The 15,548-nt window shown below is 40.0% G+C and overlaps 1 protein-coding gene across 1 annotated transcript in view; it reads left to right on the forward strand.

The window, feature by feature from the left end:
• The window catches only part of LOC138737392 (zinc finger protein 318-like), a 75,530-nt gene that overhangs the window by 13,535 nt on the left and 46,447 nt on the right, over positions 1-15,548 (forward strand). The window contains exon 5 of the mRNA XM_069888139.1: positions 6,695-7,406. Within this exon, the coding sequence (XP_069744240.1) occupies positions 6,695-7,406 (712 nt within the window). The remainder of the gene's footprint in view (positions 1-6,694; positions 7,407-15,548) is intronic.

A 15,548-nucleotide genomic window follows, 5' to 3' on the forward strand; every position in this document is an offset into this window, starting at 1 on the left:
GTTAATAAATTTACAAATATTGTCTGTTGTTCGTCTTTTTTTAATAAATCCAGTTTGGTCTAGATTTACTAGTTTTGGTATATAGTCGGCTAATCTGTTTGCTAATAGTTTAGCTATTATCTTATAATCTGTGTTAAGATATTGGTCTATATGACGCTGGTGCGAGTGGATCTTTCCCTGTCTTTGGTATTACTGTAATTATTGCTGTTTTGCATGAATCTGGTAAGCTTTGTGTTTTATCAATCTGGTTGATTACTTCCAGGAGGGGAGGAATTAATAAATCTTTAAATGTTTTATAGAATTCTATTGGGAATCCATCCTCTCCTGGTGTTTTATTGTTCGGTATTTTTTTTATTATCTCTTGTATTTCTACTATTTCAAATGGTTCTGTTAATTTATTTTGTTCCTCTATTTGTAATTTTGGTAGTTCAATTCTAGTTAAAAATTCATCTATTTTGTCTTCTTTCCCTTTGTTTTCAGTTTGGTATAATTGTTCGTAGAATTCTCTGAAGTTTTCATTAATCTCCGTTGGATTATATGTGATTTGTTTGTCTTTTTTCCTTGATGCCATTACCATTCTCTTAGCTTGTTCTGTCTTAAGCTGCCATGCTAGAATTTTGTGTGTTTTTTCCCCTAGTTCATAGTATTTCTGTTTTGTCTTCATTATGTTCTTCTCCACCTTATATGTTTGTAGTGTTTCATATTTTATTTTTTTATCTGCCAATTCTCTTCTTTTAGTTGTGTCTTCCTTCATTGCTAATTCTTTTTCTATATTTACTATTTCCCTTTCCAACTGCTCTGTTTCCTGATTGTAGTCCTTCTTCATCTTGGTTACATAACTTATTATTTGCCCTCTGATGAACGCTTTCATTGCGTCCCATAGTATAAACTTATCTTTCACTGATTCAGTATTTATTTCAAAGTACATTTTAATTTGTTTTTCAATTAATTCTCTAAAATCCTGCCTTTTAAGTAGCACGGAGTTTAATCTCCATCTATACATTCTTGGAGGGATGTCCTCTAACTCTATTGTCAATATCAGGGGTGAGTGGTCCGATAATATTCTAGCTTTATATTCTGTTTTTCTAACTCTGTCTTGCATGCGAGCTGATAACAGGAATAGGTCTATTCTTGAGTATGTTTTATGTCTACCCGAATAATATGAATATTCCTTTTACTAATGTTTCCTCCATATATCCAAAAGTTGCATTTCTTGCATCGATTTAATTATAAATTTGGTTACTTTGTTAATTTTTTTCACAGTTTTATCCATGTTTGAATCCAAACTAAGGTTGAAATCCCCTCCTAATAGTATGTTCCCTTGCGTGTCTGCTATCTTCAAAAAAATATCTTGCATAAATTTTTGATCTTCTTCGTTAGGTGAATATACGTTGAGTAAATTCCCAAACTCCGAATATATCTGACATTTTATCATTACATATCTCCCTGCTGGATCTATTATTTCCTCTTCTATTTTAATTGGTACATTTTTACTGATTAATATAGCTACTCCTCTAGCTTTTGAATTATATGACGCTGCTGTTACATGTCCTATCCAATCTCTCTTTAATTTCTTGTGCTGCATTTCAGTTAAGTGTGTTTCTTGCACGAATGCTATATCAATTTTTTCTTTTTTCAGTAAATTTAGCAGTTTCTTCCTTTTGATTTGGTTATGTATTCCATTAATATTTAAAGTCATATAGTTCAACATAGCCATTTCATACTTTGTTTATCTTTCCTTTCCATTTCCTCATTATCACCTTTCCTTCTTATCCATTTCTACTTTCTTGTTTTGAACACTTTATAAGACAACATTTCTAAAACATCAAACATTTCCCTTATTCTCCTATCTAAAATTTCTTTAACCCCACTATCCCCTCCCCTTCCTGAGTTGCCCTTTATCCCTTGTCGGGCAACCACATCTCCCCTCTCCATTTGGATTTGCGAATTCACTCGCAAATGTCAACTGATTTCGCAGTGACCGTAACTCCTCTCCACCCAGCCCCCCCCAGAAAAGATTCTAATTTTCATATACAACAAAGGTCGCTCTCTTAATTTCCTCCTTGCTTCCTCTGTTCCCTTTCATTCCCTTATTAATTCTTATCTATACTCTATATATTTTTCTCTAACTACGGATATACTCATGTACGCACATATATACATACACACACACACACATATATATATATATACACACCCATATACACACATACATATAGTTCGTGGTCCGTGGTCATTTTTGCTCTCGTTACATGTCTTCATCTCTCTGTCTGTTTTGTAGTTGTTCTGCAAATTTTCGTGGTTCCTCTGGATCCGAAAATAGTCTGTTTTGCTGCCCTGGAATAACTATTTTAAGTACCGCTGGGTACTTTAGCATAAATTTATATCCTTTTTTCCATAGGATCGCTTTTGCTGCATTGAACTCCTTTCTCTTCTTCAGGAGTTCAAAACTTATGTCTGGATAGAAAAAAAATTTTTGACCTTTGTATTCCAGTGGCTTTTTGTCTTCTCTTATTTTCTTCATTGCTTTCTCCAATATATTTTCTCTTGTTGTATATCTTAGGAATTTTACAAAAATGGATCTTGGTTTTTGTTGTGGTTGTGGTTTAGGGGCTAATGTTCTATGTGCCCTTTCTATTTCCATTTCTTCCTGTAATTCTGGTCTTCCTAGGACCCTGGGGATCCAATCTTTTATAAATTCTCTCATATTCTTGCCTTCTTCATCTTCCTTAAGGCCCACTATCTTTATATTATTTCTTCTATTATAGTTTTCCATTATATCTATCTTCCGAGCTAACAGCTCTTGTGTCTCTTTAACTTTTTTATTAGCTTCTTCTAATTTCTCTTTTAAGTCCTCTACTTCCATTTCTACGGCTGTTTCTCGTTCTTCCACCTTGTCCACTCTTTTTCCTATATCTGACATGACCATCTCTAATCTATTCATTTTTTCTTCTGTACTTTTAATTCTTTTTATTTCACTAAATTCTTGTGATTGCCATTCTTTTACTGATTCCATATATTCTTTAAAAAAAAATCCATTGTCTTGCCTTTGCCTTCTTCTTCCATTTCTCTGTGTTCTTCTTCTTCCTCTGGGTTGGTCATCTGTTGTTTCCTTGATTTCTTTTTACTCTCTACTTTCTTGTTCTCATTGTTTTCTATGTTCTCTTCTTGCTGCTGTGCTGTGGCTGTCATTCTCAGCTGTGGAGATCGACTCCTCAGCTGGTCCCCCCTCCCGACAGTGTTTTTTTTTGCCTTGCGCATCACGCATGCGCGACTCCTCGCGCATGCGCGTTTGCGCACTTTTGATTGGCTCCGCGAGCCATTTTTGTAGTCCCGAGCTCGGGACTTCAACTGACCTGAGGGAGCGGGCTTCTCTCTCCACAGCGGGCCTCCTCGGACAGGTAAGGCCTTCACCTTCTTCTTCCGATGTCTTTTCTTCTTCTCTTCTTCCCGTTGCTTTCGACTTTTCTTTCTTCGCTGCCATTTTCTTCCCACCTTTACTTTCACTTTATTTTAATTTTTGTGTTTGTGCCTTTGTGTTTTCTGTGTTTTTTTTTAAACTTTTCCGGAGAGGGCTGGAGTTCCCCGACCAGCCACTACTCCATCACGTGACTCCTCCATTTCTAATACTCTTAGTGCTGAAATAGACACACCCTCTAACTGGCTACATTTATATTTTTTCCCCTACCTGCCTTCCTCACCAACTCAGAACATAGAGCATCATGCTTTTGTACTTCTACCCTTATCTCTTCACTCAGATTCTGATTCCCACCCCTCTCGCAAAACTAGTTTAACCCTCCATGACATCTCCAGCAAACCTGCCCGCCAGAATATTGGTCCCTTTCCAGTTCAGGAGCAGCCCGTCCTTTTTTTATACAGGTCAGACCTTCCCCAGAAGAGATCCAAAAATCTGAACCCCTGCACCAACTCTTCAGCCTCAATTCATCTGCCGCAAAGTCCTGTTCTTACCCTCTCTGTTGTGTGACATTGGCAGCAATCCTGAGATTATTACTCTTGAGGTCTTGCTTTTTAACTTTCCTAACTCCCTATATTCCCTCTTCAGGTCCTCATTCCCTACTCCTATCTTTGTCATTGGTCCCCACATGGACCATGACATCTGTCTGCTTGCCCTCCCTCCAGAATGCTATGAAATCAATCAGAGCCACATCTGACCCTTGCTTCTGGGAGGCAACGTACCATTTGGGAGCCTCCAGCTCGTTCACCAAACTTCCTATCTGCACGTTTAACCAGTGAGTCCACAATTACCATAGCTCTCCTTTCCCCTTCCCTTCTGAGCTGAGGGGCCTGCCTCTGCATCAGAGATTTGGCCACCATGACTGGCCATGGTAGATTGTCCTCCCCAAACAGTATCCAAAAGAGTACACTTGTTGAGGGGAATGACCACGAGGGGTGTCCTTCATTGTCTGCCTCTTCCCCTTCCCTCTCTTAACAGTCACCCAGTTACCTGTGCTGGATATCAGACTAGCAGCAATAGAAATTCACCAAGAGAATGATATCTTTAAAACAATAATTTTTATTAATAACAAAACTTCTTACTTAACCCCACTATGAGCATGTGTGTCTGTATGAGTGACGAAACCCAAACCATCATACTTTAAGATTAATTCTAAAGACAAGGGTTTTAACTTCAGTCTCAGAAAGCCTTTGTGTTGAAACTCGGTCTTTACTGCTGTTCAAAAGCAATTATGGAGTAAGTGTGAGGCAATAGATTTCTCAAAACTCATGACTTTCTTGTAGAGTTGTTTTCAAATAATTGTTTCTTCATATGAATGATTTTGCTCTCTTGGATGGAAATTTCTGAACTTGTTTTCTTCCATGATGATTTCACCAAACCCAGGAAAGGTTTCATGAAGTGGCCATGTAAAAATGGTCAAAGAGACAGCTGAAGTGGCTAAACCCTTCAAAACAATTTTTTCACTGTTCCTCCTTTTCATAAGGAGAACACAAGCAGCCTTTCTTCTCCAAAGGATTGTTACTGCATTTCAATCCTGAGAGTATTTCAGGATGGTCAAGCACCTTCTGGTTTCAAAATGTCTCTTGTTTCAGTAATGTGTTCTCTGAAAATGTCTTTAATGTTGTGAATGACATTATTGCTATGAAGTTTCACCTCGTCCAAAAGTGTGAGTGGTTATGATTTAGAATGGTCTGCTGAGATCAGCCAGCAGAATGGCTGTGTGTGTACTCTGATGCTTTTGAGCAAACATATTATTTAGAATTTTCAATGGAGAGCAGTCATAAGACTTTTATGACTGTTTACAGGTTTGAATTAGCAGTCACGCTGTCTCTTTTAGCAAATAGGCTTCCAGTAGAACAATGACTATGCAGACAAACTGAGATCTGCCAGCTGCCATTTCAAAGGACTCTGAGTGTAATTATGTGTGCCTGTAAAATGTACATGTATATATGTCCCTCCAGCCCACTTATTCCCTTACTAAGAAATAATATGTTTTTATTTTAAAGTGTGGCAGAGGCAGCCATGGGGAAATGGCGTCGTCAGAGGTTTCTCTCTGACTCCAACACCCTGGGCAGCGATTATGACGTCACAATGCATCAGGTGACTGAGCTCCTGCTGCCCTTATAGGGACGTGTTGAATTAGAATAAACATGGTGGCTGTGTTTCTTCCACCGCTCACACTGCCACAAAATATTAATTTTAACACAAATCCGTCACGTCTCTCCTGATTTTTAGGGGTGACTATCTCCCTGAAGCTCCTTGCAACCACTGCCTCCTGAAGTGTTCTGAATTCATCCAGCTCCTGCTCCAGTTCATGTACTTTATTAACAAGAATGTAGCTTAAATTTGCAAATTGCCTTTTTAACAAAATATCTGAAAGTGCTTCACAAGCATCGAATTGACAAGTTTAACATGGAAGTATACAAGAGGATAATAGGGCAGATGACCTAAAGCAAGGATAAAGGAGTTGTTTTTAAGGGGGATTTTTAAAAATGGAGATGAGATTGAGGAATGAATGTGGGGCATCATAAGCAAAAAGTAGAAAATTAGTCATGTGTTTCATACATTGTATTTACAGGCCCTCTGACAACTGCATTTTCTCCTTTAATTATACCATGGGATCCAGAAAATTAACCTTGTTCAAAAATCTCCATTGCTACTCCAGTGCAACCTGCTGATGTATATAGTTCCTGGACTAAACCTCTTCTGACTCAAGATAGTAGTTGAAAGATTGAAGTGAACTAACCACCCTCATGCCACTTGAGGCTCTTGTAATCCATACACTAAAACTTTGATAATTGGATACTTTCAGGATTTTGATGCCAGACAAGTGAACTTTCTGGACCAGTGAATATCCCTTGGTGAATTTGGAACCTGTTGAGTTTATAAGGAGTGTGGGAACAGTCCTGGTGAGTTAATTGGGAAGGTGAGAAATGGGGCCTGGTGAATGTATGTGAATAAAAGTTTCAGGGTCTTTGTCAACTGACAAGGAGTGGGAGAAACAGGGCCCTGTTGAGCTTGTCAGTGGCACAGGAAACAAAACCTGGTGAACAAATAGGCGAACCATTGGGATTTCTAAACATTGGGATTGCAGATTATTGGAGGTTTACTGCAGATAATTTTGTTTATTAACTACAGATGATGTTTTTAACTCTTGAGCAAAAATGAGGTGGACATTGTTGTGTTAGTCTTCTTTAACTTGTTGTTTGTAACCAACAGGAATGAAATGGCTGATGATCTCATGTACAGAAGTCATCTGCCACACTCCACTCGTATGCAAGCAAAATATTCACTCCGCGATGATCGTTCTCCAGGTTTTCTCGACATGATGCATGCTGGTGACATGTATAAACGCAGGTCAGACTATGGATCTCACTCCTTGTCACAGAGAGAAGGAAGAAGATCAGGTGATCATGATGGAGACCAGTATAAGAAGATTCCCTATTCCCACTTGAGATCTGATGATCGAGGAAGGGACTCTAAGCGTTCACGACTTGAACACCGTAGCCACAGCAGGGATCGTCATAGCAGAGAACACCGTAGCCGCAGTTCAGAAAGGCCTCGGAGTTACAGAACTAGAAGTCCTGACCGGCCACAAAATCTCACTCGAAATCAAAATGCAAACAATAGTCGTGGTCGGGAACATTCTCCTTACAGTAAAAATGATGAATTTCGTGAATTAGAAATTGCTTGCAGGAGGAAGGAGCAAGAAGAAAGGATCCGGGCAGAAATGTTCCCTCCTTCTCAGCACGAACTCTCCCGCTCCTCTTATGGTCTTTCCGAACATTTTGAGAAGAGTGCATTAAGCATGCAGCATTCTCCCAGGAGTGGTTATGTCTTTCATAGACCAGACGAGGCCCCACAGATGCCAAAGAAATCTATTCTGAAGAAGCGCATTGAACCAGGACTGGAGCCATCAACTGCTATGCAGGTGATCAATGTTGTTTTTAAATAATATCGATAGAGCTTTCTCAATCAAAGAGCATCAATATGATTGTACTGTGGGGAGATGTTATATTTACACAAACTCTACTACACAAGAGATAGTCAAAACTGGAATTGATGATAGGGGAGGGGTGCAGGGAAGATGATTCTCTGCTTGGACAGGGGTGCTATTACAGCACCAGCAAACCCAAGTTCAAATCCAGTGTTCTCATTGTGTCTGTGTAGATTTCTTCCAGATGCTCTGGTTTCTTCCCACATTCCAAAGACTTGCTTAAATTGGTCCCGTACGGTAGGTGTATTTGTGTGGCACAGGCTCATGGGCTGGAAGGGGCTGTTACTGTGCTATATGTCTTAAAAAAATTAAACTTGGCCAGACCTTTTCAGGCACAATCCATATAGTTCTGATCCTACACCTGAAGGAAGATATATTCGACTTGAGGAAGGAACAGATTCATAGTTCATTTATAAGGAACACAGTCATAAATGGCTTTGAGTTTAAACGACTGAAGGATGATCTAATTATTATGATCAAAATATTAAAAGATTTACTGGGCATTTCAGAGCACAGAGCCCAATAATAAAATTAGAGCGGTATTTTTAGGAATGAAATCAGGAAGCACAGCATGTGAAAGGTTATAAGAGTTAACCTTTAAGGATTAAAATTTTTGTAACAAATATCTTGCAGTTTCAATTAAAAGAATGTGTTGATGGATATGGACCAAGATGAGTAATTTGAGGTGCTGAGAACCATAATATAATTGTACGGCTGAACACTCGAGGGTTTGCATATGTACTATTGTTATTGCAACACATTGTGGGGAGACCATTGATCATGTTTAGGGACTAATACAACTCACAAATATCACTCCTCTCCTTGGCGCCTTGTGCTTGCAGAGTTATTTTGGAAACGTGAAATTCTCTTGCTTGAGTAGCAATCTTCAGGTACCCACTGTGTCAGAGTGTTAACAGACTATTATGCTGCATGGGACAAGCAAGATGACTTTTGTCTTAGGCTAATCATCTATGTTTTTCGCTGAGATGCTTCACTATTCCCATAATCTGATGGAGTAGATAAATTTGCATCCCCCTGGGCGATGTCAGTGTCATGTGAGTACAATTTGAGCACTGGGTTTCTTAATGAGAAAGATGTGGTTGATAGTTTCTTTGAGGAGGCAGGTAGTTGGATGTCTGTCAGATGAGGGAAAGCAAAAGTGAGGGAGAACATAAGACCATTGGAAAAAAAACTCAGGTGAGATAGTCATAGGGGAAACAAGGAAATGCTAGATGAACTCATTAAGTATTTTGCTGTGGAAGATGCCAGCAGTATGCGAGAGATTCAAGGGGCAGAAATGGGTGACGTTGCTATTATTAAGGAGAGGGTTCTGGGGAAGTTGAAAAGTCTGAATGTGGGCAAGTCATCTGGACGGCTCAGACTACAACCCAGGGTTCTTAAAGAGGTAACTGAAGGGATTGTGGAGGCTTGGGTAGTGATCTTTCAAGAATCACTGGATTTCACAGTAGCTGATTAGTCTGACTATAGTTGTTGGTAAGATGTTAAAATCTATTATAAAGGGTGAGGTTTCAGGGCTCTTGGAGCCACACAATAAAATAGGTAGAAGTCACTGTAGTTTCCTTAAGGTGAAAGCTTGCTTGACAAATCAATTGAAATTCTTTGTGAAGTTAACAGGAAGGACAGACAGAAAGAAGGGAGTCAGTAGATTATCAGAAGGCCTTTGTCAAGGTGCCACATATGAAGCTTCCAAGCAAGAACCTGTGGTATCACAGGAAAGATATTAGCGTGGGCAGAAAATTGGCTGGCTGGCAGAGAATAGGGATAAAAGGGGCATTTTCTTGTTGGTTGACAGTTCCACAGGGGTTGCCGTTGGGAACATTTTTCATTTTAAATGTGAATGATTTGAATGATGGAATTTATGGGTTTGAGGACAATGTACTGTCTACAGAAGGACTGAGACAGGTTAGGAGATTGGGTAAGGAAATGGCAGATGGAATATAGTGTGAAGTGTTTGAACATTTGCAATTTGGTGTAAGGAATAAAGGCTATTTTCTAAATGGGCAAAGAGTTCAGAAGAGGGTTTTGGAGGCCCTCATGCAAGATTCCTTAAAGACTCATTAATTTCAAGAGGAATACATAGGGGGATTAAGTTCAGGAGTAGAGAGGTCGTGTTGCAACTCGACAGATCTCTGGAAAGACCACACTTAAGAGTATTATGTTCAGTTCTGGTCACCTCATGGGGAGGGTGCAGAGGAGATTTACCAGGATGTTTCCTGGATTGGGAAATAAGTCTTATGAGGCAAGGTTAGCAGAGCTGAACCTTCTCTTTGGAGCGTAGAAGAATGAGAGGAGACTTGATAGAGGACCTACAAGATTATGAGAGGCATGAATAGGGTGGTCAGCCCTGATTCTCGGGGCCTGAATAGCAAACACTATAGAACATATATACAAAATGAAGGGAGGGAAGTTTAGGGGAGACATCAGGGGTAAGTTTTTTTTTTACACAGAGTTGTGGATGCCTGGAATGCCTTGCCAGGGATGTTGATGGAGGATGAAACATTAGGGTCAGAGACTCTTAGGCACATGGATGGAAGAAAAATAGGGTTAGAGGGGAGGGAGGTTTAGTACTTCTTTTAAAGGAATATATGGGTTGGCACAATGAGGGTTGAAGGGCCTGTACTGTGCTGTAGTGTTCTATGTTCTACCACAGAAAAGCAGAGATGTATTGTTGAGGCTTTACGAGACATTGGTGAGACTGCACTTGGAGAGTTGTGAGCAGTTTGGGACACTTATCAAATGGCATTAAAGAGGATCCTGGAATAAAAGGGTAATCATATGAGTAGCATTTGATGGCTCTGGGATTGTACTCACTGAAGTTTAGAAGGAGGGCAGGGAGGGGAACCTCATTAAAACCTATCATACTGAAAGACCTGGAATGTTGGGAGTTTAAAAAATTTATATATACAGCACAATAACAGACCCTTCATACTCATGAAGCTGTGCTGCCCAAATACTCCAATTTACCTTTAAACCCCATAATGTTTTTGGAGGGTGGGAGGAAGTCGGAAGAAACCTATGCAAACACGGGGAGAATGTACTAACTCTTTGCGAGCAGTGGTGGATTCGAATGTAGGTCACTGGCGCTGTAACAGCATTGTGCTAACTGCTACAGTAACCATGCTGCCCAGATATGGAGGGATTTCTTTGCCTAGGTGTGATGAATCTATTTTTGTTGCCATGGACAATTATGGAGGCCAAGTCATTGGGTATACTTGAGATATTAAGTTTTTGTTTAGGAAGCGAATTGAGGGTTGCAGGGAGGAACGGGAGAATGATTGATCTTGTTCACCATTATGTAACAGTGATAGCTAATGCCTGAAACAATAATGTTTGGTAAATAAGTCACCATTTCTCACTGCTAATAATTACCCTAATAGATCTTGATAGGTCCTTGGACTGGCCCCTTAAATTCACATAATTGAAGGTTATCAGGATCATTTTTAAAAAATCACAGCTTTAATAAACAGAAATGTTGTGGAAAATGGCTTTGCTATTTGACAACGTTTGCATAATAGATTTGTGGGTTGATTATGTATGAACTTGCCCATATGTCTCATTTATGTCAACCGTGAGGCCTTGCTGATGTATAGGGTCTCACACCTTGACTCAAGGCAGTTGCAAACAGCAAGAATGGTGAAACAGATTTGGTGATGCTAAATTTGAACCATGGAGAGTACGTGCATTTGAGGCAAGTTGTTAAAAAGTGCTACCATTTGTCGTGGTGCTGCATTATCATGGTTTTTAATTTTGGAAATAGGTCTGTGTAGGTCAAGGATTGTTGTAATGTGGAACAGTCCCATTTCCAATCCTACTTGGGTTATCACTCCTCAACCTTCAGTGATAGGAGTCAGAGAGTGGTTGCAGAGGGCAGTTTTCCAAGACTGGAGGACCACAGCCAGTGGAAAGGTTCGGTGCAAGGATCCTTGTTTATTGTAATACAGGTGCCTAACCTTTTATCTGGGATCACTGGGACAGGAGACCTGTCGTTGTTTGGATTCTTTCGGATTTTGGAATCATTTTGATTTCCATCCCTTTAAACCTGCCGGAGTTGCACTGCTATCTCCACCTCCCACCCCCTCCCAAATTGTGCTACCGGCCTCTGAATCACCTATACTGACGCCTGTCCAATGCCACTGCGCTTTCAGTTGGTCTGACGGCGGTTCAATGGCCATCGTCACTACCCATAATCCCCTACGCAGCTGAAACCACTGTGCCAGAGCAGAGGAACCAAGAAGGGGGCCATTCTCCTGGCACTGGTACAAGTGGATTGATGCTACTTCCAAGATGTGCAGAACTTAATATTCACTTCCAACTTCCACCCTGCCCTTCAATTTACCTGGACTGTTTTTGACACTTCTGCCCACTCCTTAAAAAATGATAAAATACATAAAACCGAGAATAATCAAAGGGCTAATGAACAGAAAATGCTGGAAACACCTTTAGTGGAGAGCAAATTAGAGTGAATGTTTAAAGTTTCTGAAGTTTCATTAGATGAGGGTGAGAGCATATCTTGTAAACTAATTGGCTCTCTCCTGAGCTATCAATATTAAATTGATTCTGTGCTCACTGAATGTTTAAAAATTTTGAGCATAAATTTGCAGATGTTGGAAATCTAACAAAAGCAGACAATACTGCAAGCCCAGCAGCCTCATGAGCATCCATGAGGAGAATATTTCAATAGATATTTCAGCTTAAGTTCTTTTGCCAGAACTTAAAACTGCCAAACTCACCAATTTTATCAATTTTGCCATTAATCTCCACCCTGCTTTGAAACTTACTAAGACTATTTCTGACACTTCCCTCGAGATCTCTCTGTCTCCTTCTCAGGAAAGAAGCTATATTCTGATATTCACTGCAAACTCAGACTCCCACAGTTACCATGACCACCTCCTTCCATGTGGTCTCCTGTAAATATGCCATTTCCCAGTTTCTCAGCCTTCACTGCACCTGCTCTCAAGATGAGAATTTCTGAGTTGAACTGCATCTTCCATCCTTAGCCCATTTCCCCCTCTGATCTAGATCCTGTGGCAAACCCGTTGCTCTCTTCGCTGTCCACCAAAACACATATTTTTGTGTCATCAATAAATGTTATTTTATTATTATTGTGTCATCAATAATCTTGCCAGAAACATCCTTGCATAGAAACTTTATATATTCAGGTGCCTAACCTTTTATATGGAATTCCAAAAACTGGCACTTTTTTCAGTAGATGACATCTGCTCATCAAAGATGGTATCAACATAACCTGATGAGACCCTAGCTCAGCTCCCGTGTATCCCGTCATGTTCCACTACTTTATAAGTGCCTCTGAATCACCTATACTGACGCCTGTCCAATGCCACAGTGCTTTCGGTTGGTCTGGCGGCGGTTCAATGGCCGTTGTCGCTACCCATAATCCCCCACACAGCTGAAACCACTATGCCAGTGCAGGGGAACCAAGAAGGGGGCCATTGTCCTGGCGCTGGTACAACAGGTGGCAGGAGAGAGAGAGGCAGCAGCATGACTCAGGTGGGCAAGGGCGGGGAGAAAGACAGCAGCTCAACTTGAGCGGGTGGGGGGAGATATGGCAGCGTGACTCAGGCGGGCGAGGGGTGTTGGGAGATGACAGCGCCACTCGGGAGTGGGAGATGGGGACGGCAGCATGACCCAGGAGAGGGTGAAGACGGCAGTTCAATTTTGGCAGGCTTAAATTGATGGAAATCAAAATGATTCCAAAATCCGGAAGAATCCGAACAACGGCAGGTGTCCAGTTCCATTGATCCCAGATAAAAGGTTAGGCACCTGTATTACAATAAACAAGGATCCTTGTACCGAACCTTAAGGCATTCCACTGGCTGTGGTCCTCCAGTCTTGGAAAACTGCCCTCTGCAACCACTCTCTGACTCCTATCATTAAGCCTGTTTTTTTAATCTGATTGGCAAGTTGGTATCCTCTCCCATATTCCATTCACAACCAACTATGTGGGACTGTATCAAATGCTTTACTAAAATCGATATAAATATCAACTAATTTTCAAAAATTCTATCAGCTCATGAAAAGCTATTTCCCACGCACAAATTCATGGTGGCTTTCCTTAATTTTCCCCTGAATGAGTATCAGAATCCTCTCCAGCAATTTTCCTATTACTGATATCAAACTAACAGGTCTGTCGTTATCTAGATTATCTTTGCAGCCCTTTTTCAAATAATGTTACTGCAGTTGTCATCTTCCACTTTTCTGGAACTTCTGTCCTGAACAATTAGTTAGAAATGTTGTTAGGGCTCCAACAATTTCCTGGGATGCACCTGGTCTGGACCAAGATATGGTTTACTGATAAATACATGCGCTGGGCTACTTTAGTTACCTTCCACCCTTGCTTCTGCTCCACAGTAAATTCATGCACAAAATATTCATTAAATATCTTTCCCCATCTACTGAGCATATAGATTTCCCTTCTGAACCTCAGGGGAACTTGTTCTTTCCCTTGTGATCCTTTTCAATATACTTCTGAATCTTTTTGGATTTTTCTTTTTTTCTTTTTTTTAAAATTTTTTTATTTTTCACACCATAAATCACATTAGCCATGATATACACTATTTCTTTTTCACACATATACAGTGACTTTTTCTCCCCCCCCCCCCTTTCCTCCCAAACCACCCCCCCACCCCCCCTCTCATCCATTTTAGTTATACAATCTAGGTTGCATTAAGCCAGTCAGACAATGTTGTCATTCAACAAAATTACACCAGAAATTCTACTGAGTCCATTCTTTTCTTTCCTTCTCCTTCCATCAACTTAGGTAATGTTTATCCCCGGTAGGTTTTCGCTATTGTATTTAATGTAAGGCTCCTATACTTGTTCGAATATTTCAATATTATTTCTTAACCAATATGTTATTTTTTCTAATGGAATACATTTATTCATTTAAATTTGGTAGTTTCTTCCTTTTAATTTGGTTATGTATTCCATTAATATTTAAAGACATATAGTTCAGCGTAGCCCTTTTATATTTTGTTTATCTTCTCTTTCCGTTTTTCCATCATTACCTTTCCTCCTTTTCCATTTCTGTTTTCTTATTTTCAACTCTTTATAAGACAACATTCCTACAACATCCAACATTATCCTTATTCTCCTATTTCTATCTTATTTATCCCCAATCTCCCCTTCACCTCCTGAGTTGTCCTTTAACCCTTGTCGGACAACCACATCTTTTTGGATTTTTCCATGCACTGTCTGCCAAAGCCATTTCAAAACCTCTATTAATCCTCCTTATTTCCTCCTTCATTTTTCTCATACATTAATTCCTCAGAACTTCAAGGGATTCCTTCAAACCTCTCTGACTGCATCTGATACGTGCCTTTTTTTCTAATCTGTGCCTCTATATCTTGTTAAGCAGGGTTCCTTTTCCTTGTCATTCTTGCCCTTTACACAACTAGCAACATGTTTGTTTTGGATCTTCTTTATCACACATTTAAAGATCTCCCATTCACCCTCTAACATTTATGACCAGTCAAGTATTGCTAACTCGCCTGATCTTGTCATAATTGGGCCTTGCACCAAATTGTGTCCTTTGTTCCCATGACTATCTTAAAGCTGAAAGAACTGTGGTCACTGGTCCCAAGTATTCCCATACCAATACCTCAGTTATCTGGCCAATTTAATTCCTCAGTAAAAGGTCCAATGTTGTCCATTCCTTTGTATAGCTGGACAGTGTGTTCCTGGACACACAACAAAGTTCACCCCATCAAATTCTCTAACTCTTTGATGTTCCCACTCAATGTTGGGAAAGTTGAAATCATCCACAATAACACCTTTGCTAGTTTTACAAGCCTCAGCAATCTCTATGTATTTGTCCGTCCAGCTACTGTTGACTTGTCGGCACTCATCAAGGTGACTATTTTTCAGTTATCTGCTTTTACTAATATTGTAATCTCTCTACCTTCCTTCCCACTATACCTATTTACAGTTCACTGGCTCATTGAGTTGATCCTGGCTTTCCTCATCTCTGTATCCTGCTGCTCTATAAATATCCATGTCCTGAGCTTATCTGCTTTTTCTCTGCTGGCTTCCTGAATT

Source organism: Narcine bancroftii, chromosome 6, assembly GCF_036971445.1.
Source record: "Narcine bancroftii isolate sNarBan1 chromosome 6, sNarBan1.hap1, whole genome shotgun sequence".
Classification (NCBI taxonomy): domain Eukaryota; kingdom Metazoa; phylum Chordata; class Chondrichthyes; order Torpediniformes; family Narcinidae; genus Narcine; species Narcine bancroftii.